Genomic DNA, 27,098 nt, shown 5'->3' with positions numbered 1-27,098 from the left:
CCCTCCTACCTCCTCCAACCTCCTCCTCCTCCACCTGTCCCTGGGCTCCAACACCGCCAGTTGCCGTCCAGAAGTGCTGTACGCACAGTCAACAGTCGCTCCTCTGTTATTGGGGTTCAGTAACGTCAGCTGTTCCCCTGCTGTGTGTGTGGCAATCCCTCCTACCTCCTCCAACCTCCTCCAACCTCCTCCTCCTCCACCTGTCCCTGGGCTCCAACACCGCCAGTTGCCGTCCAGAAGTGCTGTACGCACAGAGCCAAACACCTCGCAAATGTGTTAGTGGGGTTCAGCACCGCCAGCTGTTCCCCTGCTGTGTATACGGCAACGTGTACTGCGACCGCCACGCAGGCACAACAAGTTAAATTTAAGGGAACCTGTCCCCCCCCCCCCAGGCGTTTGTTACTGAAGGAGCCACCTTGTGCAGCAGTAATGATGCAAAGGGAAAAAGTGCCTCTTTTCGTGGTGCTCCTTGCAGATGCTGAACCTAACACTTATGAAATGTGTCCCCTCACAGCGTTCAACCGTCCGGTAGGTGGAACTTTCCTTTGTCATGTGACGCAGCACAGCCGTCATTTTTACCCCCTTGGCGCCGTGCGCCGCCTCCTCAGCGTTGTTTGAATCTGTCCCGGAGCCTGCACTGTTAGGTTAACCCTTGGCCATGCACACATTTCGCGCTGCCTGTCTTCTGACATCATTTGCTGTCAGGCTGGCTGCGCCTGTGTGTGTGCGCTGTCCGAGATTCAGCCTCGCAGTGTCGTGTAATGTAATCCCACTGCGGGCCTGGGATCCGTGGCCATGCGCAGTGCATATCCTCGCCTCTCACTCCCCTCCCTACGGCTTCTAAAGACTGTTCGGTGTCAGCTGATCCCTAATAGCATGCCACGGCCGTGACACCGCACAGTCTGAAGAAGCCGTAGGGAGGGGAGTGAGAGGTGAGGATATGCACTGCGCATGGCCACGGATCCCAGGCCCGCGGTGGGATTACATTAGACGACACCGCGAGGCTGAATCTCGGACAGCGCACCCACACAGGCGCAGCCAGCCTGACAGCAAATGATGTCAGAAGACGGGCAGCGCAAAATGTGTGCATGGCCAAGGGTTAACCTAACAGCGCAGGCTCCTGGACAGATTCAAACAACGCTGAGGAGGCGGCGCACGGCGCCAAGGGGGTAAAAATGACGGCTGTGCTGCGTCACATGACAAAGGAAAGTTCCACCTACCGGACGGTTGAACGCTGTGAGGGGACACATTTCATAAGTGTTAGGTTCAGCATCTGCAAGGACCATAATTAAAAGAGCTAAGTTTACCTTTTCCAGCATTAGTGGTGTTCCCGATGGCTCTTCCAGCTACAAACGCCTGGGGGGGGGGTTAAAGGTTTCCTTTCAACTTGCTCCAGTGCAGGCTTCGGCCTACACTCCGCTCCCCCTGCTCCTCCTGCTGACCCTGGGCTCTAACACCGCCAGTTGGGGCCCAGATGTGCTAGCTGCACAGAGAAAAACAACTCGCCAATGTGTCAGTGGGGTTCAGCACCGCCAGCTGTTCCCCTGCTGTGCAGCCGGCAACGTGTCCTGCAACTGCCACGCAGGCACAACAGACCCAAAAGCTGCCGCCAGTGCAGGCTTCGGCCTACACTCTGCTCCATCTCCTCCTCCTGCTGACCCCGGGCTCCAACACCGCCAGTTGGGGCCCGGTACTGCTAGCTGCACAGAGAAAAACACCAGCCAATGTGTCAGTGGGGTTCAGCACCGCCAGCTGTTCCCCTGCTGTGCAGCCGGCATCGTGTCCTGCAAAAGCCACGCAGACACAAGAACTGAAATTGAAGGGAACCTGTCCCCCCTCCCCCAGGCGTTTGTACGTTTTAAAGGCCACCTTGTACAGCGGTAATGCTGCATGTGTGCAAGGTGGCTCATAAACGTATTCTCCTCGCACATGTGGAACTGAAAACACGTCTAAAATGTGTCCTCTGTGTGACCATTTAACCGTCCCGGTGGTGTGACTTTCCTTTGTAATGACACGCTGCAACCCCCTTGGTAGCGCTGCCCGTCTTCTGGCATCATTGTTTGGCTGCCTGCGCCTCTGCGGGCGCCCTGACCCACACAACGCCCCTCGTTGTCTTATTTATTGGGACTGCGAGGGTGTGATTGACGGGCATGATCAGTGCATCAGTTCGCCTGTCCCTCATCTCCTTCCGCCTTCTGCGGACTGTGCGGCTTCATGGCCGTGGCATGCGATAAGGGATCAGATGACGCCGCACAGTCTGAAGCGGGTGTAAGGACCCGAGTGTGAGAGGCGAACATATGTGCTGCGCCAGGCCCTGAATCCCAGCCCCGCAGTGTTTTAACAATGTTAAGACACTGCGGGGCTGGGATTCATGGTCATCGCGAACCGCACCGGCCGACATTAAATGATGCCAGAACATGGGCAGCGCTAATAGCGCTAGGCCAGGGGATAACACGACAGCGCAGACTCCTGTACAGCAAATAACAACGCTCAGGAGGCTGCACCCAGCACCAAGGTGGGATTCTTGACATCTGTGCTGCATCTCATTACAAAGGGAACTCGCGCCTCCAACACAGTTTGACTGTTTAAAGGGCTAAATGTTATACGTGTTTCATTCAGCGTGTGCAAGGAGCGAAATTAAAAGAGCAACCTTTGACTTGTGCAGCACTACTGCTGCATAAGCTGTGGCTCTTCTACTTTGTAACCCCTGAGGGGGGGTTAAAGGTTACCTTTGAAATTGGTTCAATTAGGCTTCGGCCTACACTCTGCTCCCCCTGCAGAGCCCTGGGCTCCAACACCGCCAGTTGGGGCCCGGTACTGCTAGCTGCACAGAGAAAAACACCAGCCAATGTGTCAGTGGGGTTCAGCACCGCCAGCTGTTCCCCTGCTGTGCAGCCGGCAACGTGTCCTGCAACTGCCACGCAGGCACAACAGACCCAAAAGCTGCCGCCAGTGCAGGCTTCGGCCTACACTCTGCTCCATCTCCTCCTCCTGCTGACCCCGGGCTCCAACACCGCCAGTTGGGGCCCGGTACTGCTAGCTGCACAGAGAAAAACACCAGCCAATGTGTCAGTGGGGTTCAGCACCGCCAGCTGTTCCCCTGCTGTGCAGCCGGCATCGTGTCCTGCAAAAGCCACGCAGACACAAGAACTGAAATTGAAGGGAACCTGTCCCCCCTCCCCCAGGTGTTTGTACGTTTTAAAGGCCACCTTGTACAGCGGTAATGCTGCATGTGTGCAAGGTGGCTCATAAACGTATTCTCCTCGCACATGTGGAACTGAAAACACGTCTAAAATGTGTCCTCTGTGTGACCATTTAACCGTCCCGGTGGTGTGACTTTCCTTTGTAATGACACGCTGCAACCCCCTTGGTAGCGCTGCCCGTCTTCTGGCATCATTGTTTGGCTGCCTGCGCCTCTGCGGGCGCCCTGACCCACACAACGCCCCTCGTTGTCTTATTTATTGGGACTGCGAGGGTGTGATTGACGGGCATGATCAGTGCATCAGTTCGCCTGTCCCTCATCTCCTTCCGCCTTCTGCGGACTGTGCGGCTTCATGGCCGTGGCATGCGATAAGGGATCAGATGACGCCGCACAGTCTGAAGCGGGTGTAAGGACCCGAGTGTGAGAGGCGAACATATGTGCTGCGCCAGGCCCTGAATCCCAGCCCCGCAGTGTTTTAACAATGTTAAGACACTGCGGGGCTGGGATTCATGGTCATCGCGAACCGCACCGGCCGACATTAAATGATGCCAGAACATGGGCAGCGCTAACAGCGCTAGGCCAGGGGATAACACGACAGCGCAGACTCCTGTACAGCAAATAACAACGCTCAGGAGGCTGCACCCAGCACCAAGGTGGGATTCTTGACATCTGTGCTGCGTCTCATTACAAAGGGAACTCGCGCCTCCAACACAGTTTGACTGTTTAAAGGGCTAAATGTTATACGTGTTTCATTCAGCGTGTGCAAGGAGCGAAATTAAAAGAGCAACCTTTGACTTGTGCAGCACTACTGCTGCATAAGCTGTGGCTCTTCTACTTTGTAACCCCTGAGGGGGGGTTAAAGGTTACCTTTGAAATTGGTTCAATTAGGCTTCGGCCTACACTCTGCTCCCCCTGCAGAGCCCTGGGCTCCAACACCGCCAGTTGGGGCCCGGTACTGCTAGCTGCACAGAGAAAAACACCAGCCAATGTGTCAGTGGGGTTCAGCACCGCCAGCTGTTCCCCTGCTGTGCTGCCGGCAACGTGTCCTGCAACTGCCACGCAGGCACAACAGACCCAAAAGCTGCCGCCAGTGCAGGCTTCGGCCTACACTCTGCTCCATCTCCTCCTCCTGCTGACCCCGGGCTCCAACACCGCCAGTTGGGGCCCGGTACTGCTAGCTGCACAGAGAAAAACACCAGCCAATGTGTCAGTGGGGTTCAGCACCGCCAGCTGTTCCCCTGCTGTGCAGCCGGCATCGTGTCCTGCAAAAGCCACGCAGACACAAGAACTGAAATTGAAGGGAACCTGTCCCCCCTCCCCCAGGCGTTTGTACGTTTTAAAGGCCACCTTGTACAGCGGTAATGCTGCATGTGTGCAAGGTGGCTCATAAACGTATTCTCCTCGCACATGTGGAACTGAAAACACGTCTAAAATGTGTCCTCTGTGTGACCATTTAACCGTCCCGGTGGTGTGACTTTCCTTTGTAATGACACGCTGCAACCCCCTTGGTAGCGCTGCCCGTCTTCTGGCATCATTGTTTGGCTGCCTGCGCCTCTGCGGGCGCCCTGACCCACACAACGCCCCTCGTTGTCTTATTTATTGGGACTGCGAGGGTGTGATTGACGGGCATGATCAGTGCATCAGTTCGCCTGTCCCTCATCTCCTTCCGCCTTCTGCGGACTGTGCGGCTTCATGGCCGTGGCATGCGATAAGGGATCAGATGACGCCGCACAGTCTGAAGCGGGTGTAAGGACCCGAGTGTGAGAGGCGAACATATGTGCTGCGCCAGGCCCTGAATCCCAGCCCCGCAGTGTTTTAACAATGTTAAGACACTGCGGGGCTGGGATTCATGGTCATCGCGAACCGCACCGGCCGACATTAAATGATGCCAGAACATGGGCAGCGCTAACAGCGCTAGGCCAGGGGATAACACGACAGCGCAGACTCCTGTACAGCAAATAACAACGCTCAGGAGGCTGCACCCAGCACCAAGGTGGGATTCTTGACATCTGTGCTGCGTCTCATTACAAAGGGAACTCGCGCCTCCAACACAGTTTGACTGTTTAAAGGGCTAAATGTTATACGTGTTTCATTCAGCGTGTGCAAGGAGCGAAATTAAAAGAGCAACCTTTGACTTGTGCAGCACTACTGCTGCATAAGCTGTGGCTCTTCTACTTTGTAACCCCTGAGGGGGGGTTAAAGGTTACCTTTGAAATTGGTTCAATTAGGCTTCGGCCTACACTCTGCTCCCCCTGCAGAGCCCTGGGCTCCAACACCGCCAGTTGGGGCCCGGTACTGCTAGCTGCACAGAGAAAAACAACTCGCCAATGTGTCAGTGGGGTTCAGCACCGCCAGCTGTTCCCCTGCTGTGCAGCCGGCAACGTGTCCTGCAACTGCCACGCAGGCACAACAGACCCAAAAGCTGCCGCCAGTGCAGGCTTCGGCCTACACTCTGCTCCATCTCCTCCTCCTGCTGACCCCGGGCTCCAACACCGCCAGTTGGGGCCCGGTACTGCTAGCTGCACAGAGAAAAACACCAGCCAATGTGTCAGTGGGGTTCAGCACCGCCAGCTGTTCCCCTGCTGTGCAGCCGGCATCGTGTCCTGCAAAAGCCACGCAGACACTTGCTCTTGTACCTTCTGCTCCCCATCCTGGTTCCAGTACCGTCAGCTGGTTCCGGGCAGAGCCTTTGGCTTAGGTGCCTCCCTCTGGGTATCCGAGTTCCACCAACGTCAGGTGGTCCTTGGTAGTGCTTTCAGGCACGGGTACCTCCTGCTTAGTAACCGGGTTCCAGTAACGTCAGCTGGTCCTCGGTAGTTCCATTGGCTCTTGGACCTTCGGCTACCCATCCGGGTTCCAGCACCGTCAGCTGGTTCTCGGCAGTGTCTTTTGCTCTTGTACCTTCTGCTCCCCATCCTGGTTCCAGTACCGTCAGCTGGTTCCGGGCAGAGCCTTTGGCTTAGGTGCCTCCCTCTGGGTATCCGAGTTCCACCAACGTCAGGTGGTCCTTGGTAGTGCTTTCAGGCACGGGTACCTCCTGCTTAGTAACCGGGTTCCAGTAACGTCAGCTGGTCCTCGGTAGTTCCATTGGCTCTTGGACCTTCGGGTAGCCATCCGAGTTCCAGTTCCATCAGCTGGTTCTCGGCATTTTCTCAGCCTTCTTGTACCTTCTGCTACATTGCCAAGTTCAAGAGATTAAACACGATGACCCGGAAGACCACCCCTAAGATGACGACGACACCAGAGACGACAACCACCGTGATGACGACGACCCCGGAGACGACGACCCTGAAGACCACCCCGATGACGACGACCCCGGAGACGACGACCCTGGAGACGACGATGACCTGGAAGACCGAGAAGCAGAAGAACAAGAGGCTGCAGAACAAAGAGCAGAAGAACATTAAGCATAACACTAAATATCAGAGCAAAAAATATTATCTAAATTATAAGCAGAAGAAGACTAAGCAGTGTATGGGGGTGAGTCCGTTCCTCCTCGTGGTGCCCCTGGATAAAGCCTGATGCTGCAGGCCAAACTGAACGCGGACAAATGTAACTGTTTTGTGACAGGCAGAACGGAAGGTGTAATCTTCAAACTTTTATAGATAACAACTACGGGAATGCCTGTCACAAATAAGAATATGATGAAGAAGTAGAATATGATGAAGATAATAGTAAAATAAAAAGAATATGAACAATGTAACCAAAAAAATAATAGGTAGAAGATGAAGAAGAAGATGAATAAGGTGAAGAAGTTGATGTCAAAGAAGCTGATGATGAGGATAATGAAGAAGAAAGTGTGGGAGAAGTAAAAAAGAAGGTGAAGGGCGTGGAAGTAGTGAAACATCAATATCTGACAAAATAAAAAAAAAAATAAACATAGTCAAAATCTTTCTACCGCCGAACGTCATAAAAAAAACCCAAAATCCTGCTATTCTATTACATTGGGCTAAACCTCTGTGCCTTTAATGTCTCCGCCACGTCCCCCAATACATCCTACATTATTCTTAGTTGTTTTCCTTCATGTAGAATGAACCTACAAGTTTATAAAGGGTTTATTTTAATTCCGATATTTTCGTCCCATTGACTTGCATTGGGATCGGGTATCGGTATCGGATTGGATCCGATATTTTGACGGTATCGGCCGATACTTTCCGATACCGATACTTTCCGATATCGGAAAGTATCGCTCAACACTAGTGATAAGGTTAGAATTTTTTTGTTTGTCATTTAAAATCATTGATGGTGATGTGTGTCAGGGCTCTTTATATCACTGAAAGCAATTGCAGATACCTGTGCAAATTAGTTTGGCAGGTGTGTCCAAATAAAGGCAAGACTACTTAAGAAGGCTGTTCCACATTATTAAGCAGCCTACATTTTTGGCCAAAATGGGAAAGAAAAAGGATGTCGGCTGCTGAGAAGCAACAAATTGTGGAGTATTTAGGTCAAGGCATGACTACAATCAACATTGCCAAGACATTTCATCGTGATCATCGCACAATCAAGAAGTATGTAGCTGATTCCCAGCACACAGCTGTGCGTGCTGATAAGGAAAAATTGAGGACTCTTTCCAACAGGCAATTGCGTAAGGTTAAAAGAGCAGCTGCAAAAATGCCTTGTCATAGCAGCAGACAAGTTTTTGAAGCTGCTGGTGCCACCAACGTCCCCAGAACAACAAGATGCAGGGTCCTTCAGAGGTGCGTAAGCCATCCTGTCGACCACCTCTATCCACTGCAAACAAGTAGAAACGGCTCCAGTGGGCCAAACTATACATGAAGACTGACTTCCAAACTGCCGTGCGAAGCTCGATGGTCCAGATGGATGGAGTGGAGGATGGCTGGTTGATGGACACCCCATGAAAACACGGCTAAGGCGCCAACACGGAGGAGGTGGAGTAATGTTTTGGGCTGGAATCATGGGGAGATTGTCGGCCCCTTTATGATTCCTGAAGGGGTAAAGATGAACTCCATAATCTACATGGAGTTTCTAAAACAACACTTCCTGCCATGGTTCAAGAGGAAGAACCATGCTTTCCACAGCAAGATCATTTTCATGCATGATAATGCACCATCTCATGCTGCAAAAAACACATCTGCATCTCTGGCTGCTATGGGCATAAAAGAGGACAAACTTATGGTGTGGCCACCATCTTCCCCTGACCTCAATTCCATTGAGAACCTCTGGAGCATCATCAAAAGGAGTGTCTATGATGGCGGGAGGCAGTTCACATCTAAGCAACAGCTCTGGCAGGGTATTCTGTCCACATGCAAAACAATTGAAGCAGAAACCATCCAAAAACTGACAAATTCAATGGACGAGAGAGTTCAGAAGATTCTTTCGAACAAAGGGTCCTATGTGCAAATGTAACATCACCTAGAATAAAGTTTTCACTTGAAAACTGTTTGATTTAATTTTTTAATAAGCTGATAATGCTTATAACTTCACAATTGACCATTTTTTTTTTCAAAATAAAATAAAAAAGGTTGAAAACTCTGCTGTGCATAATAATTTGGAACATGCATTTTGAGTGTTTATTTTTTTTAAAAAGATACTGTTTTCATAGGCAGTTTGTTCCAAAGCATTGCAATTATACTAGAATAGTAGATGACTGGAAAATAACAATGACTGCAATTCAGATAGGTAATTTAGAGAAAATATGAGGAAATGTTATTTGCATAATAATTTGGAACACAGTGTATAAAAAAAAATGTGAAACAGTATAGTAACATTATTATAAGCAGGTTTTGGATATTTCTTACATGTAATTAACCTTTAGGTGTTTTCTTTTTCTCCAGGCATTTGCATAATTGATTATTTGTCACACATGTGTAGCTTTTCCCTTTATAAACTTCATTCCACTTGGTAACCCATGTACTCTATGACTAGTGCCAGAAACGCGTCAGATGTTTCATTCCAAACATGTGAAGTTTTTAATCCTTTGAAAATAAACTTTGAAGAATTTTAAACAGAGGTGACTTCCTCTTTCTAACTTTTTATGTAAGACAGCTTGTCTTTAATGCAGGTAACGAGTTGATTAGGAGCGTCTAACTGGTCTGTAGGAGCCAGAACTCTTAATGGTTGGTAGGCGATCAAATACTTATTTCTCATTGCAAAATGGAAATACATTTTTATAATTTATACAATGTGATTTTCTGGATTTTATTTTTGATCTTCTACCTCTCAATGTTAAAATTAACCTACCCATAAAATTTTAAACTGTTCATGTCTTTGTCAGTGGGCAAACTTCCAAAATCAGCAAGGGATAAAATAATTATTTTCTTCACTGTGTGTAATAAGGGACAGCACTATACATAACAAGAAAATACAAGAAGTGACAGCACAATACACTGCATGCTCGTTTCACAATAATCTTTCAATAAAAACAGGTTGCCGATCACCCGAAGAATGAACAAAATGCTTGTTCATTGAATAAAATAATCTTTTATGCAGCTCAAAAGATCATCATATTCAGCAGTGCATAATCTTTCATAAACAGGACTTGTACTGACAGCAACTTCGGCATTGTATGCACACTGAACGATTATTACAGTATGCATTGTTTACTGCGATCTGCCTGTGTAAACATGCCTTTAAATAACTGCTGATCGGCAAAGGTTTATTGATCAGCGGTCGTTTAGTGCGGCCAGTCAGTCTGGGTAAACAGACCCTTATACAGTGTATATATACAGAATAAATATTTACATCCCATAACGTACAGCTGGCGTCTCATCTAATTACAGCCATTTTCTTTGTGTTTTCCCCATCTTGTCAAACGTTCGACGTTTTAAAGCTGTGGTCACTGCAGGGTTTTCCGCACTGATCACAGTGAACTTAATAATAAAAAGGTCACATATACAGTAGGTACACATTTGTTTCCTGGATAAATAACCTCCAACACTGCACCACTAAAAACAAACATGCACCAATCTATTAATATAGAATTGGCCATTGTGAAACCCACCATTCAAATTATAAACTCATAAGCCAGCTTTGTGCCACCACTAAGTGTAATTAGTCAACTTTCCCCAGCCCAATAAAATTATAAATTGATTAGAGGCTGTGCTCTTCCTCCAATTCATTACCAGTCACTCTACTGTGCCCTCAACCACCCCACTCCACCACCACTATGCTCTTCCCCAATTTATTATAATTACATGTTCTCCCTCTAATTCATTATACTTTTATGTCCTCACACCCACCACCCAATTCATTATACTTTCTTGTCCTTTCCTACCCTATGACCCCAATTCATTATATTTTCATGCCCTCTTTCACGTCCCCCACTCCCAATTCATTTTGCTGGCATGTCCTTTCTCCCAAACTCACTCCCAGTTCACTATAATGTCTTGTCATCTCTCCAACCCCCACAACCAATTCATTAAAATGTAATTTCCTCTCTCCCAACCCCCACTTCAAATTCATTAGAATTGCATATCCTTTCCCACCTCTCACCCCCAATTTATTGTAATGTCATATCTTCCCCCCACTCCCCATTCACTCAATTTAAAAAGAATCACTTACCTATTTGGATGATTTCCCCATGGCTCCATTTCCTTCCTCTTGTGTTCGGAGGGTACATTCTAAATGATGCAGCTAGTGTCATGACATCATGGCCAGCTTCCTGTAGCTATGCTGTGATTCTCTATTGCCATCAGCATAACTACAGGAACTCTCCTTGCCCAGTAATGTACCCCACCGATGGTGGTGCAAAAATACTATAATGAGGGCAATCTGGCCATGAACCCCACAGCACATCAGGCCCAGAAGGTTGCACAGATAGTCTTCATTATAATCTTCCTCTGTTCATGTTACTCTGAGAGGTCTGCATAGCCTAAACTTGCTATCATAGGCTGAAGCATCTGCAGGCTTTTCTTCAGAAGAAATTGGTTGGCAATTGCAAAGGGTTCTGCCCACAGCAGATCTTGATGATTTCCATGCCCATGTGCATTCAGGGTGTCAGAACAATTCTTATACATCCATTAATAACCTCATCAACAGCATGCAAGTGCGTGAATTTCTATGATGCAATAAATGAGGAATGGGGTGGTTCAAAGTCCATGCTGCCCATGGTTAAAAGGTACGATCACACAAAGGTGAGGCGTGAATGCGGTTTATTGTGTCAACAGGTTTCAAGATTTCAAACCTCTTCATCATGACAAAACCACAATGATGTTTGTGGTTTGATTCTGATGAAGAGGTTTGAAAAGATGGAAACGCATTGACGATATATTGCATTCATGCTTCACCTTTGTGTGTGATTATACCTTTGAACATTAGGCAGCATGGATTCTGAACCACCATATTCCTCATTCATTACATCATATTCTCATTGGTGGCCCTGCAGCATCCTTTACAAGCTTCTATTAGGAGTTGTGGCTGTCACAACCCTATCAGGTGAGTGTACCTAAAATATTTGATACCACTTGGCTATGAGATAAGACCCTGCGCTTTTTTGTCTCTCCAGTTTTACCATCTGATTTACGTGAATTTCAAAGCATAGTGCTCAAACTCGTTACTGAATAAATTGAGATGTGTTGAAAATTTTTGTTCCCATTTTTCTTCATTTGCATTTCATTAACTTGTCTGTAGAGCTTGTGATTCACATAATGCCGTGACTTTTCCATGTTGTTGCAGTTTCAATGATGAGGAGTGTGTATATCTGTATTTTATCTTCCTGTTGTTACTTAGGGGCATCAGTAATATACAATGCTGCTTTGATTCCAAATAGAAACAGACCGTAGAATCCTCTAAACCTAATTAATTTCAACGTTAGTGATTTAACTAGTCGCTCAGATTCAGTGTTATTTCTCTTGCGAATAGGTTTTTTGTGTTTTGAAAAAGACTTATAGTTACCAAAAACAAAATGATTAGTGTTGAGCATTCCGATACCGCAAGTATCGGGTATCGGCCGATACTTGCGGTATCAGAATTCCAATACCGAGATCCGATACTTACTGCATATCGGATACCGGAATCGGAAGTTCCCATAATTCAAACAGCACAAATTCAGCCAATGAGGAATGATTACAAGTGTGGGCACATCCTGTTCAGCATGGTGGGCATGTAACTACTGGCAAGGCTGTGATTGGCTGCTGAAATGATGTCATGATGCACTATAAAAAACGCTGCCGCCATTTCTGGCTCACTCTGCTGTGAATTCAGTTAGGCATAGGACGCTGTGTTCTGACTGAGGGCCAGTTGAGATAGCGATTTGCTTCTTTGTGCTTTTCCCAGGCTAATTTAGCAACCGCTGTGTGTTCACCTTGCTTTTGCCTTGCAGCGCTGTTTTCACAGCGATCTGCAAGGTCTCTGTGTGTGTGTGTGTGAGTGCAGCCCACTCTCTAGTCTGTGTGCAGCCATAGCCGGTTGTATTCAGCTCAGGGTGGTTCACTGTCTCATACTGTTTTATCCATTCCATTGTCCTTTTTTGCAAATAGTGCAGCCCGCTGCACATTTTTTCAAATAGTTCCTATTAGTGGCTTTCCACCCGTATCCAGCTAAATTGTGGAAAAACACTACATAGGATAACGTAGAGGAGGTTTTTTGGGCCTTGCAGCGCCGTTTACGGCTGTCTGCACGGTCTCCGTGTGAGTGCAGCTCGCCCTGTAGTCTGTGTGCAGCCACAGCCGGTTGTATCCAGCTCAGGGTGCGTCACTGCCTCATAGCGTAAAATACATTGTCCTTTTTTGCAAATAGTGCAGCCCGCTGCACATTTTTTCAAATAGTTCCTATTAGTAGCTTTCCACCCGTATCCAGCTAAATTGTGGAAAAACACTACATAGGATAACGTAGAGGAGGTTTTTTGGGCCTTGCAGCGCCGTTTACGGCTGTCTGCACGGTCTCCATGTGAGTGCAGCTCGCCCTGTAGTCTGTGTGCAGCCACAGCCGGTTGTATCCAGCTCAGGGTGCGTCACTGCCTCATAGCGTAAAATACATTGTCCTTTTTTGCAAATAGTGCAGCCCGCTGCACATTTTTTCAAGTAATTCCCATTAGTGGCTTTCCACCCGTATCCAGCTAAATTGTGGAAAAACACTACATAGGATAACGTAGAGGAGGTTTTTTGGGCCTTGCAGCGCCGTTTACAGCTGTCTGCACGGTCTCCGCGTGAGTGCAGCTCGCCCTGTAGTTTGTGTGCAGCCACAGCCGGTTGTATCCAGCTCACGGTGCGTCACTGCCTCATAGCGTAAAATACATTGTCCTTTTTTGCAAATAGTGCAGCCCACTGCACATTTTTTCAAATAATTCCTATTAGTGGCTTTCCACCCGTATCCAGCTAAATTGTGGAAAAACACTACATAGGATAACGTAGAGGAGGTTTTTTGGGCCTTGCAGTGCTGTTTACGGCTGTCTGCATGGTCTCCGTGTGAGTGCAGCTCGCCCTGTAGTCTGTGTGCAGCCACAGCCGGTTGTATCCAGCTCACGGTGCGTCACTGCCTCATAGCGTAAAATACATTGTCCTTTTTTTTAACATATCTGGAATTTGAAATGATACCATATCGAAATGAAATGTATCACTTATAACTCTATGTCAAGCACTATATAGACAATATAGTAAACTTTAACATGTATTTCTTTGGAATCTGTTTTTGTACAGTGAGAAGTGAATCATTATGGCATATAATATTTCATGTAACTATTTTTTTTTTTTTTTTTTAGAATTTGAAAATTTATTAATATGGGTAAATATGCAAGTAAATTTCATGAAAGTGGAAGTACAATTCTTCTAGAATCAACAGATCCTTCACAATCAAACTGGATTACTGCACATGCAGAGACTTGTAAAAGTAAGTAGTAGCAAAGGCTAAATATGTGATTTGAAGAATGAGTAAGGCATGTTTTTATTTTATTTTTCAAGTCAAATATCTATACACTACACGAGATGTCAGTTTTTCTCTCATTAAGACCTTATTCATAAGTCCATGATATTTCATGAATGCCAAAAAAACAATCCAAGTGTCAACAGTGTTTTTGATCTGAGTTTCATCAGTGTTGGTCACTTTGTCAGTTTTTACCATCAGTTTTTCATCAGCGATTTTTACATATGAAAAAACAAACAAAGAAATCATAAAGCTTCTTTCACCTATTACATTGTTAATCACAGTTAGCACACAGATTTCTCATGAATGGAATCCGTGTGCTGTCCAAGATTTTCCCGGATCCATAGTGGACCCACTAGGCCACAGTGCTGGACATGCCTAGTAAGGGGCATAGCTAAGCGGCTAACTGGTGTTCACTAGAGCTCGTGATGGTGGAGTCACACTGGGTTGCTGGTTGCTACCTCGTAACACTCGTAGACAGGCACCGGTATGGCAGCTGCCAACACCAGGGGTCAGGTTCGCTGACATGGGAAGAAGTTCCCCAGGTCACTGACAAGCAGGTAACAAAGACTGATAAACTGCATGGAAAACTTGGATATTGAAGATAGGTTCTTGTTCACACACATAGTTATCAGGTAACAGTTCTGGAGCTGGCCACACTAGGACCAGGGACAACGGACACAGGACTGAATTGCTGCATCAGGACCAGGAGAACAGTTATAGGTATTGCAGACGCAGTTTCAGAATTAGAATACTGCTGAAGCGGTCACATTGGCACGGACAAACTATACTACACTAAAGTGAACACAGGTAATGAGAATAGCTTTAGCAGACTAGGGACGGGGGACCTGACAACATACATTTGCACATACCAACACCACTAAGACCAAACTATTGGGGTTGCTCAGGCACTTTCCTATTGGTGAGGGTGCTTTTAATGCTATTGGCTGGGAGACACCATGCAGGTGATAACTTTAACTAAATGCCTCTCAGAGATTAGCTGGAGGTATTTTACCATTTGCGCATGCTGCCCCATTAAGAGCAGGGAAGCGCTTGCACCAGTCATGAAACCGGAAAAGAGTGCGGCATGCACAGGGTAAGAGAGGAAAGCTCATGATGATGCTGCTGCGGCTGGGGCGGTAACTAAGCCAACTTCCCCGCATGGCGGGAGGAGGGGAACTGTCATGCTGCTGCAGTGCAGTATAGCGCAACCTCCACCAGAGGGAGCTTGAGAGGGAAATGAGACTGCGTACACAGAGAAGCACCACAGAGCAGCAGCACAGGCGCCACCACGTGGCGAGAGAGTGGTCAGACAAGCCGAGTCAAAAAAAACATCAGTAGCAGAAGGCTCTCTGACCTTTCCAGGTGCCTGCGCACTGCAGTACTTTGCTCTGCGCTCAACAGGGTAGATAAAGTATGCCTGCACCGGAACTACTGCAAGAAGACAAGAAGAGGACATCATCGAATGAAGATAGGAGGCGCTGGAACCGGATTGTGACGCCCATCGGACCGGACCGCACCGGGACCGACCCTGGGTGAGTATAATATAACCTTTATTTCTCATCTTTCAGGTTACATCGGGGGCTTATCTACAGCATTACAGAATGCTGTAGATAAGCCCTGATGCCGGTGGGCTTAGCTCAGATACGGGGTGACAGAGTCCCTTTAATCGGTTAATGTTCATTCTGAGAAAAACATAGAGATAACATGTTCCCAATAAAAGCTTCAGCCCAATCCACAAAAAAAAGCAAGGTCCATCATCTGATAATAGAAATACAGTGGCTTCCACGTTACTGGTAGTACAAAGGCTCTGGAAAAGCTTTATGGCTCCTCGCCTCCCAAAAGAAATCCAGCAAATTCTGCACTGCCAAATCCAAATGCCCATCTCTCTTCTGAGCCCCACAGTGTGTCTAAACCACATTTAGTATCCACATGTTTGGCATTTCTGTAGTGAGGCGAGCCCGCTTAATTTACGGGTGCATGTATACAGTTGTGCTCCGAAAGCAAGGCTGAGTTCTTACCGCCACATAGACCCTTTGATTGTGCCATTGAGTTGATTCCTAGGGCTAAATTGCCTAAAGCCAGTCTGTTTAATTTGTCTGGCCCTGAACACTTAGCCATGAAGGAATATACTGTGGAGAGTCTCCACAAGGGGCATAAACATCCCTCAGTCTCTCCTGTGGCCGCAGGGTTTTTTTGTAAAGAAAAAAGATGGCGGTTTACGTCCCTGCCTCGACTTTCGGGAACTTAACAAAATTACCGTGAGAAACACGTACCTTCTTCCTCTTATTCCAGATTTATGTAGCCAGTTGTCAGGAGCGAAATGGTTCTCCAAATTAGATCTTCGTGGAGCCTATAATCTGATAAGGGTTCAGGAGGGGGATGATCTGAGTGGCTTTTTGAAAACCTTGTTATGCCATTTGGTCTTACAAATGGTCCCACCATATTTCAAAATTTCATTAATGTGGTGTTTGCTGACCTTATTGGGTGTTTTGTAGCTATCTACCTTGATGACATTTTGGTTTACTCCCTGGATAGTCAAACACATCTGCAACATTTACGTACTGTTCTGCAAAGACTCAGGGAAAATCAACTGTTTGCCAAATTAGAGAAATGTTCATTTTTTGTACAGGAATTGTCTTTTTTAGGCCCGATTGTGTCCTGTGAGGGGTTTTGCATGGATCCCAAGACAGTGCAGGCTATTGTTGACTGGGTTCAACCCCAGGACCTGAAGGGCCTCCAACGCTTCTTGGGATTCGCCAACTATTATCGAAAATTTATTGGGGGGTTTTACAGGTGGTTAAGCAGCTTACTGATCTTACACACAAGGGTGCAGATGTAAAAAATTGGTCTGTAGCTGCCAAATAATTCTTTTTTATGCTGAAAAAGTGTTTTATGTCCTCCCCGATATTGGTGCAGCCAGATCTGTCCAAACCTTTTACTGTAGAGGTGAATGCTTCTGAGGTGGGGTTGTTGTCTCAGGGACCTGCCACTTTGACCAGTCTCAAGTCATGCGCCTTCTTTTCCAAGAAGTTCTATTCAGCCGAGAGAAATTATGGTGTGGGCAATAGAGAACTTCTTGCGGTCAAATTGGTGTTTGAAGAATGGAGGTACTTTTTGGAAGGGGCGGCTCATCCGATCACTGTGATTATGGATCATAAAAATTTAGCCTATATTGAGTCTGCTAAAAGATTAACTTCCAGACAGGCTCGCTGGTTGCTTGTTTTTTCTTGTTTTCAGTTTTCCATTACTTTTTGTCCTGGGTCCAAAAATGTCAAGGCTGATGCTTTATCTCGAAGTATTGAATCTGTGTCTCTCCCCGAGCTACCGTCCACCATTCTTTGTCCCAGGGTGATGGTGTCTGAGGCCTCATCGGAGCTGGAGTGGGAGATTGTTGAAGCTTAGTCTCTTGCTCCTGCCTCTAAGCCAGGGGGTAAATTGTTTGTCCCGGAACAATTTCAGTATAGACTCCTTCAAGAGTTTCATGAGTCTAGGCTGAGTGCACATCCTGGAATTTTGGCCAAGCAAGGATAGGGGCCGTGGCAAGTGTTTTTTGGTGGCCTTCGTTGGGTATGGAAGTAAAAAAATTTGTATCTGCATGTCGGGTTTGTGCCCATTCTAAGAGCTCTAACAGCTAGCCGGCCGGCCGGGGAACTGGTGCCTTTGCCGGTTCCTGATAGACCATGGACTTACTTGTCCATGGACTTTATCACAATCTCCCTTCTTCCAGGGGTAATACCGTTGTGTGGGTGGTGGTGGACAGGTTTTCTAAACAGGCCCATTTTATACCCTTGTCCGCATTGCCCTCAGCTGAAACCTTGTCCAATCTGTTTGCACAACATGTGGTCCGTCTGCATGGGGTACCCATGAATGTGGTGTCTGACATAGGTGTGCAATTTGTGGTTAGGTTCTGGAGAGCATTCTGTAAGAAATAGGGTATTACATTATCTTTTTCTTCTGTGTACCACCCTGAGAGTAATGGTCAGACTGAACGCACCAATTAGTCCCTTGAACAAATTCTTAGATGTTTGGCCTCTGTTAGGCAGGATGATTGGTGTGACGCGCTGTCTTTGGCTGAGTTCACCTTCAACAGCCTTGTGAGTCAGTCCACCGGTATGTCACCATTCCTGGTTAGCTATGGGTTCAGTCCACATTTTGGGGAATTCTCCCACTTGGCTTCTGGTTGTCCTGGGGAGGAGGGGTCTGTACAGTGTTTAAAAAATCTTTGAGCTGAGGTCCGTCATAATATCTCCAAGGCTCAGGGAAGGCGTAAGTTCTTTGCAGACAAGAGGAGAATCTCGGGTCATACATTTCAGGTTGGAGAAAAGGTTTGGCTTTCCACACGGAATATCAAACTCAAGTTTCCACCAGCCAAGTTGGGTCCAAAGTTTATTGGTCCATATAGTATCGTTGAAATAGTCAATCCTGTATCCTATAGGTTGCTCCTCCCTGCTTCATTCAAGATTTCCAATGTGTTCAGCAAATCACTTTTAAAACCCTTGGTGTCTGTTGAGGAAGGTTCTGTGTCAGCTGTACCCCCGGTGTTGGTGGAGGGTCACAAGGAATGTGAGGTTGGACACAATGTAGATTCTTGTCTTGTACGCCGTACCTTGCAGTATCTGGTACACTGGAAAGGGTATGGTCCAGAGTATCCATCTTCGGTCCCGGCCCAGTCTGTACACACTGATTGTCTGGTTCAGGCGTTTCATGCCAGACATTCTGAGAAGCCTGGGGGTCCAGTGGCCCCCATTGAGAGGGGATACTGTCATGGTCTGTATGGATGTTCTTGTCTAGTGCATCAGGGGTTAATGCTTTTGGCCTCTCTCTGGTGGTGGGAGGGCTTTAAATAGCCTCTTTTGGGCTCTGTCCATTGTCAGTGATACTTTTGAACTTGGCTGAGTTCCTGATCCCCGTGTATCTGTGGAAACTGTCTGCCTGTGTGTAATTGCTTGTGTATGACCCAGTCCATTCCTGTTTCTGAGTTTGCTACCCAATTCTGTACTTGCTTAGTCTCTCGGATTTGACCTCTGCTTGTCCCTGACCTTCCATTTGTGTTTCCTGTCTGATACCATGCTGCTATTTCCAGCTTTCTGACCCTGGAATGTTATTGACCAAGTCTCTGTCCATCTGTACTGTGTCATCTCTTGGTTTACCCATGTCTGTCTGGTCTCCCCCTGAGCTTCTCTAGCCCGAGCTCCAGTCTCCAGAGTCTGAAGCTTGTCTCTGCACCTGATACTCCCCTTGCAGTCACGTGCTTCAGGTCTTCTTAGCTGAAGCATGCTTCTCCACAGTGGTCATCCCATTTCTCTAGACTCTCTGGGCACCTATCGCTCAACTCAGGACACGCACTGACTCGGTAAGCAAGGGCAGTGTTGTGTCCTTTACAGACCCTGATCAAAAGTTCACATACCCCATTTCCTAATATTATGTATTGCCTCCTCTAACATGAATGACAGCTTGAAGTCTTTTGTGGTAGTTGTGGATGAGGTTCTTTATTTTCTCAGATGGTAAAGCTGCCCACTCTTCTTGGAAAAAAGATTCCAGTTGCTGTAGATTCCTGGGCTGTTTAGCATGAACTGCGCACTTGAGATCTCTCCAAAGTGGCTCAATGACATTGAGGTCAGGAGACTGAGATAGACACTCAAGAACCTTCACTTTGTTCTGCTATAGCCAAAGAAAGGTTGACTTGGCCTTGTGTTTTGGATCGTTGTCATGTTGGAACGTCTAAGTAGCTTCTGGGCTAATGAGTGCATATTTGCCTCCAGTATTTGCTGATAATGTGCTGCATTCATCTTTCCTTCAACTGTGACCAAGTTTCCTGTGCCTTTATAGCTCACACATCCCCAAAACATCAGTGATCCACCTCCGTGCTTTACAGTAGGAATTGTGTTCCTTTCATCATAGGCCTTGGTGACCTCTCTCCCAATGTAATGTTCATGTTTGTGGCCAAAAAGTTCAATTTTGGTCTCATCACTCCAAATTACCTTGTTCCAGATGTTTTGAGGCTTGTTTCTGTGCTGTTTGTGGCATTTGCACAGTAATGGCTTTTTTCTGGCAGCTCGACGATGCAGCCCATTTTTCCTCAAGTGTCTCCTTATTGTGCATCTTGAAATAGCCACACCGCTAGTTTTCAGAGAGTCCTGTATTTCAGCTGATGTTATTTGTGTGTTTTTCTTTGCATCCCTAACAATTTTCTTGGCAGTTGTAGGCGACTTTTTGTTGGTCTACCTGACCGTGATTTTATTTTTACAGAGCTCATGATTTTCCATTTGTTAATCACAGTTTGAATGCTGCTGACTGGCATTATCAATTCCTTGGATATCTTTTTGTATCCCTTTTCTGTTTTATACAGTTCAACTACCTTTTCCCGTAGATCATTTAACAATTATATTGCTTTCCCCATGACTCACAATTCTGAAACATCATTGGCTGGATCAAAGATGCAAGAGTCTGTATGGATCCTGGAAACTCAGTCAGCATTTATGCACAATCACTGATTTCAAGCAAACGGTCACAGGTGAGGATGTTACCTTTAGTAGCCATTCAAACCCATTTGTGTCAACTTCTGTGCATGTTATCAGGGCAAAATAACCAGGGTATGTGAACTTTTGATCAGGTACATTTGAATGTTTTGGGTTGTCTTTATTATTTAAAAAGAGAAAACACACTAGTTTGACATTAAAAGGCTTCACCCAACCATGAGTGGAGATAAAGTTTTGGTGTTATCATTCATATTCTCTGAAAAAAGGTCAAGAAAGCTAAAATTCTGCCGGGGTATGCAAACTTTTGAGCACAACTGTATAAAAGCACAAGCTGGGCATAATGTACTGGGCTCTACAGCGTATTAAGCATTGCAATGTACGGGCAATACAATAACAGATTTGCAACATTCACTCAGCAACATCCACTGCTGCTTCTGGAGAACATCAATACCAAAAAAAGAAAACACACAAAAAACGATCATATAGTCCAAAGGTAATGAAAACCTGCAAATTGTTTATTAACATTCATAAATTAATAAACAATTGAAACAGGGGAGGGAAGGAAAAAAAACACAAAGTGCATATGTGCAATACAGAAAGAGAGTACATAGGACGTATTGTGCTTGGCCAAAAATCAATCCTGCTTTAGCAACATTATAGTTAGCAAATCACTGTATCTAATGAAAAGGCAATCTAGATCATACACCCTATAGTTTATATCTCCATAATCTGGTAGTCCAAATGCTATCCTGAGTATGACAAACCAACAATATAATATTTATAATGAGAGCATGTATGCAAAACGAGCAATATAATATTGGTACGCATACCTCGCTTGGACACCGTGTAACAGGAGTAGAGGGGAGGCCAGCAGCACACACGTCACCCCAACAAAGGCATCGCCGAAACGCACGTCGTGATAAATAGTGATGAGCGAGTGTACTCGTTGCTCGGGTTTTCCCAGGCACGCTTGGGTGACTTCCGAGTATTTATGACTGCTCAGAGATTTAGTTTTCATCTCTGCAGCTGAATGATTTACAGCTACTAGCTTGCTTGATTACATGTGGGGATTCCCTAGCAACCAGACAACCCCCACAAGTACTCAGCCTGGCTAGTAGCTGTAAATCATTCAGCTGCCGAGATGAAAACTAAATCTCCGAGCAGTTATAAATACTCGGAGGTCACCCAAGCGTGCCTGGGAAAACCCGAGCAACGAGTACACTCGCTCATCACTATTAACTAAATACAAGTAGAGAAAACTACACATGGTCAGCACTATTTATGTATCTTACTGACATATTTCTATTTATCTATTCTTTTCTGATGGTTCCAGCTGTGAATGTACTTGGCTGATGAAATGTCAAGTTTCCTTTGAGATATGTGGGTAAAAATTGGATGGCACACACGCGATTTTTTTCACACACCCAGGCAAATTCGCATAGGCGAATCTGATCTGATTCTCGCAAGCAATCGCAGCATGCTGCAATTTTTTTCTCAGTCCGATCCAAGCTGAGAAAAAAAATCTCAGATGAACACTGACTCATTTAATAACATTGGTCAGAATGCAATGGGGGTTTTTTCTCGCATTGCACTCGCCTGATTTATACGTGGATGTGAGTGAACCCTTATAGCGAATATGTTGGGCTTTAAAAATAAGATTCAAATCCCCCAAAATACACCATTAAAAAAATGTAATGTCATATTGCCTTATGTATTTCTCTATTGACTTACAGCCAATGTTTGGCAGCTGCATTTAAAGGGAATTAATCATCTGAATCCCATTGCCAGACACTGACTGTGATATTGCAGCCATGTACACACGTGGTCAAAATTGATAGTACCCCTCATTTAATGACAAAAAAAACCCCACAATGGTCACAGAAATAACTTGAAAAGTAATAATAAATTAAAAATCTATGAAAATTAGCAAATTAAAGTCAAACATTGCTTTTCAACCATGCTTCCACACAATTTAAAAAAAATAAAACTCATGAAATAGGCCTGAACAGAAATGATGGTACCCCTGAAAATAATTTGACAAAAAGGACATGTTAAATCACGGTGTGTCCACTAATTAGCATCACAGGTGTCTACAATCTTGGAATCAGTGAGTGGGCCTGTATATAGGGCTATAGATACTCACTGTGCTGTTTGGTGACATGGTGTGTATCACACTCAACATGGCAAAATGGAAGCAAAGGAAAGAGTTGTCTCAGGAGATTAGAAGAAAATTATAGACAACCTTGTTAAAGGTAAAAGTTATAAGACCATCTCCAAGAAGTTTGATGTTCCTGTGACTACAGTTGCACATATTATTCAGAAATGTAAGATCCATGGGACTGTAGCCAACCTCCCGAGACATGGCTGCAGGAGGAAAATTGATGACAAATCAAAGAGACGCATAATATGAATGGTAACAAAAGAGCCCAGAAAAACTTCTAAACAGAGTAAAGGTGAACTTCAAGCTCAAGGAACATCAGTGTCAGATTGCACAATCCATCATTGTCTGAGCCAAAGTGGACTTCATGGGAGACAACCAAGGAGGACACCATTGTTGAAAAAAATCATAAAAAAGCCAGATTGGAATTTGCCAAACTACTTGTTGACAAGCCACAAAGCTTCTGGGAGAATGTCCTATGGACAGATGAGACAAAAAAAATACTTTTTGGCAAGGCACATCAGTTCTATGTTCATAGACGGAAAAATGAAGCATATCAAGAAAAGAACACTGTCCCTACTGGGAAACATGGATGAGGCTCTATTATGTTATGGGGCTGCTTTGCTGCATCTGGCACAGGGTGTCTAGAATCTGTGCGGGGTACAATGAAATCTCAAGACTATCAAGGGATTCTAGATAGAAATGTGCTGCCCAGTATAACAGTAACAGTATAATGACCCAAAACACACAGCCAAAACACCCAAGAATGGCTAAGAGGAAAATATTGGACTATTCTGAAGAGGCCTTCAATGAGCCCTGATCTAAATCCTTTTGAGCATTTTTGGAAAGAGCTGAAACATGCCGTCTGGAAAAGACAACCTCCAAACAACAGACAACTAGAGCAGATTGCTGTTGAGGAGTGGAGCAAAATACCTATTGAGAGATGCAGAAGTCTCATTGACAGTTACAGGACTCGTTTGATTGCAGTGATTGCCTCAACAGGTTGTGCAACAAAATATTAAGTTAAGGGTACCATCATTTCTGTCCAGGCATATTTCATGAGTTTTATTTTATTAAAAATTCTGTGGAAGCATGGTTGAAAAGTAATGCCTGACTTTCATTTGCTCATTTCCATAGATTTTTTTAATTTACTATTACTTTTGTCAGATTTAAGTTATTTCTGTGATAATTGTGGGTTTTTCTGTCATAAACACAAGTAAAAACACTACGAAAAAACACAGAGCATAAGCACAGTGTGTTAAGTAAGTTGCCGATTAGTGCCTTACAGTGAAAACTGAAATATGTCAGGGGCTTTTTAAGACACATGAAAATTTAAATAATAATTTTAAAACATATTGTATAAATTAAATAAAACACTTATTATAACATGGGGAACACTATAGACAGATGAACTTTAACTTATTTCCTCTCTTGCCTTACTCCTTCTTCTTTCTTCCTTCCTTCCTTCCTTTTTTCCTTCTTTTCTTTCCTTTCCCCATTACCTTTGTTTGTTTCTTTCTTTCTTCCTTTTTTCCTTTTCTTTTCGTTTTCCATTACCTTTCTCTCTTCCTGCCTTCCTTCCTTCCTTCCTTCCTTTATCCATTCTTTTTTCTCCTTACCTTTCTTTCTTTTTTTCCTTCCTTTTCCCCTTCTTTTCTTTCCATTCCTCCATTATTTCTTTCTTTCTTCATTTCCTCCTTTCTTTCCTCCTTCCCTTCATTTTATTCTTTCATCCTTTCCTTCTTTGCTCATTTCCTTCTTTCCTCCTTTACTTCTTCCTATCTTTCTTTCCGATGCCCAATATCATCTTTATTTTTCTTGAATACTATATCTCTGTAAAATTCCAGTTACAAACTAACATATTAAAAGAGTATAAATATATATATATATATATATATATATATATATATATATATATATATATACACTCACTGGCCACTTTATTAGGTACACCTGTCCAACTTCTTGTTAACACTTAATTTCTAATCAGCCAATCACATGGCGGCAACTCAGTGCATTTAGGCATGTAGACATGGTCAAGACAATCTCCTGCAGTTCAAACCGAGCATCAGTATGGGGAAGAAAGGTGATTTGAGTGCCTTTGAACGTGGCATGGTTGTTGGTGCCAGAAGGGCTGGTCTGAGTATTTCAGAAACTGCTGATCTACTGGGATTTTCACGCACAACCATCTCTAGGGTTTACAGAGAATGGTCCGAAAAAGAAAAAAAATCCAGTGAGCGGCAGTTCTGTGGGCGGAAATGCCTTGTTGATGCCAGAGGTCAGAGGAGAATGGGCAGACTGGTTCGAGCTGATAGAAAGGCAACAGTGACTCAAATCGCCACCCGTTACAACCAAGGTAGGCCTAAGAGCATCTCTGAATGCACAGTGCGTCGAACTTTGAGGCAGATGGGCTACAGCAGCAGAAGACCACACCGGGTACCACTCCTTTCAGCTAAGAACAGGAAACTGAGGCTACAATTTGTACAAGCTCATCGAAATTGGACAGTAGAAGATTGGAAAAATGTTGCTTGGTCTGATGAGTCTCGATTTCTGCTGCGACATTCGGATGGTAGGGTCAGAATTTGGCGTAAACAACATGAAAGCATGGATCCATCCTGCCTTGTATGGAGCATCTTTGGGATGTGCAGCCGACAAATCTGCGGCAACTGTGTGATGCCATCATGTCAATATGGACCAAAATCTCTGAGGAATGCTTCCAGCACCTTGTTGAATCTATGCCACGAAGAATTGAGGCAGTTCTGAAGGCAAAAGGGGGTCCAACCCGTTACTAGCATGGTGTACCTAATAAAGTGGCCGGTGAGTGTATATATATATATATATATATATATATATATATATATATATATAAAAAAATATATATATATATATATATATATATATATATATATATATATATATATTAGGAATATATCTCCTGCATTTTGACCCTTGAACACTTTCCCCTTAACCCCTTAATGACAGCCAATACGTCTTTTAACTGACCTGACATATAAGAGAATAGCCTCCCCATACAGGTAACAATCCAGCATCTGTTAGTTGTGCACTATAGCTTACAACTTTCTGCATCAGCCATGATCAGTGTTTGCACCATCCAAATTTGTTTATCCCCTTAGATGCTGCTGTAAATAGTGACCACATCATTATATATGGTTAACAGAGTGTGGGGGCTTCCTCTTTATCCAAATTGGTGCCCTCAGATCATGATTGTGTGGTCCTGATGTACATGCAAATAGTGGCCTTAGAGTCTGACAGCTCTAGTAATCTGTTCAGAAGTTAGAGGCATTTAGGTGGTAAAAATACACATTTTCATTTCTGTCATATCACTTTGCATTAATTCCTGTAAAGCACCTGAAGGGTTAATAAACTACCTGACAGCAGTTTTCGATATGTCAGGGGGTGCTGTTTTTAAAATGGTATCACGTTTGGGGGTTTCCCAATATATGAGACCCCTAAAGTCACTTCAAACATGGATAAGTCCCTAAAAAAATAAATGTAGTAAATTTCCTTGAAAAAAATGAAAAATTACTGCTACATTTTTAAACTTCCTAAAATGCTAACAAAATAAAATAACATTTTACAAATGGTCCTGAGGTAAGGCCGACATGAGGGAAATTGTATTTATTAATGGTTTGCTGTGGTATGACTATCTGGATTAAAGGGATAATCATTCAAATTTTGAAAATTGCAAATTATTTAACATTTGTCTCAAATTTTGGATATTTTTTACAAATAAACACAAAACATATTGACCTAAATTTACCATTATCATAAAGTATAATGTGTCACGAAAAAACAGTCTCAAAAATCACTGGGATTTGTTGAAGCATTGCAGAGTTATTACCACATAAAGTGACACTGGTCAGATTTCAAAAATTTGGCTCCATCACTAAGGGGTTAATGTCCACAGACAAAAAATTAAACACTGCAAAAAATCTCTAGCAGCTGTAGCAAGAGATGTGCTTGCCGATTTCATGGGATAAATAATGATGTGACAGTGAATGAGGATGCACTTAGCAAAGGAGGTTTTTCAGCCACACATTTATCACTAGGACAGAGGGATGACTAATCAGATGCCTAATTACCAAGTAACAAGGGGACATTTAAAAAAAAGTGATAAATGTTAACATTATCCTGAGAAACCTGTTCATCTCTGTTTCACTGTCCTATAAGAGGAAATCAAGAGGAAAGATGACAGCGGCTCACATTTACTAAGCTCAGCTGTTAACTAGTGGTTTTATGCACAAAACCCCGCTCTTTTGGTAATGTACTCCATTGCTATCAAATTAGACATCTCTCTAAACCAATAAACTGTGAAGGAGAATAAAGGTCTGTGAGCAGGAGTTAAGGTACCGTCACACTCAGTGACGCTGCAGCGATATAGACAACGAGCCGATCGCTGCAGCATCGCTGTTTAGGT

General features: G+C 44.8%; 1 protein-coding gene across 1 annotated transcript in view; it reads left to right on the top strand.

The window, feature by feature from the left end:
• LOC143769185 (uncharacterized) overlaps positions 1–27,098 on the top strand; it is a 477,331-nt gene that overhangs the window by 22,253 nt on the left and 427,980 nt on the right. Inside the window, exon 2 of the mRNA XM_077257766.1 lies at positions 13,860–13,987. Within this exon, the coding sequence (XP_077113881.1) occupies positions 13,879–13,987 (109 nt within the window). The 5' untranslated portion in view covers positions 13,860–13,878. The remainder of the gene's footprint in view (positions 1–13,859; positions 13,988–27,098) is intronic.

The sequence above is a fragment of the Ranitomeya variabilis genome, chromosome 1, assembly GCF_051348905.1.
Source record: "Ranitomeya variabilis isolate aRanVar5 chromosome 1, aRanVar5.hap1, whole genome shotgun sequence".
Lineage (NCBI taxonomy): Eukaryota > Metazoa > Chordata > Amphibia > Anura > Dendrobatidae > Ranitomeya > Ranitomeya variabilis.
The sequence above is the reverse complement of the archived record's forward strand: the minus strand, read 5'-3'. Positions and strand labels throughout refer to the sequence as shown.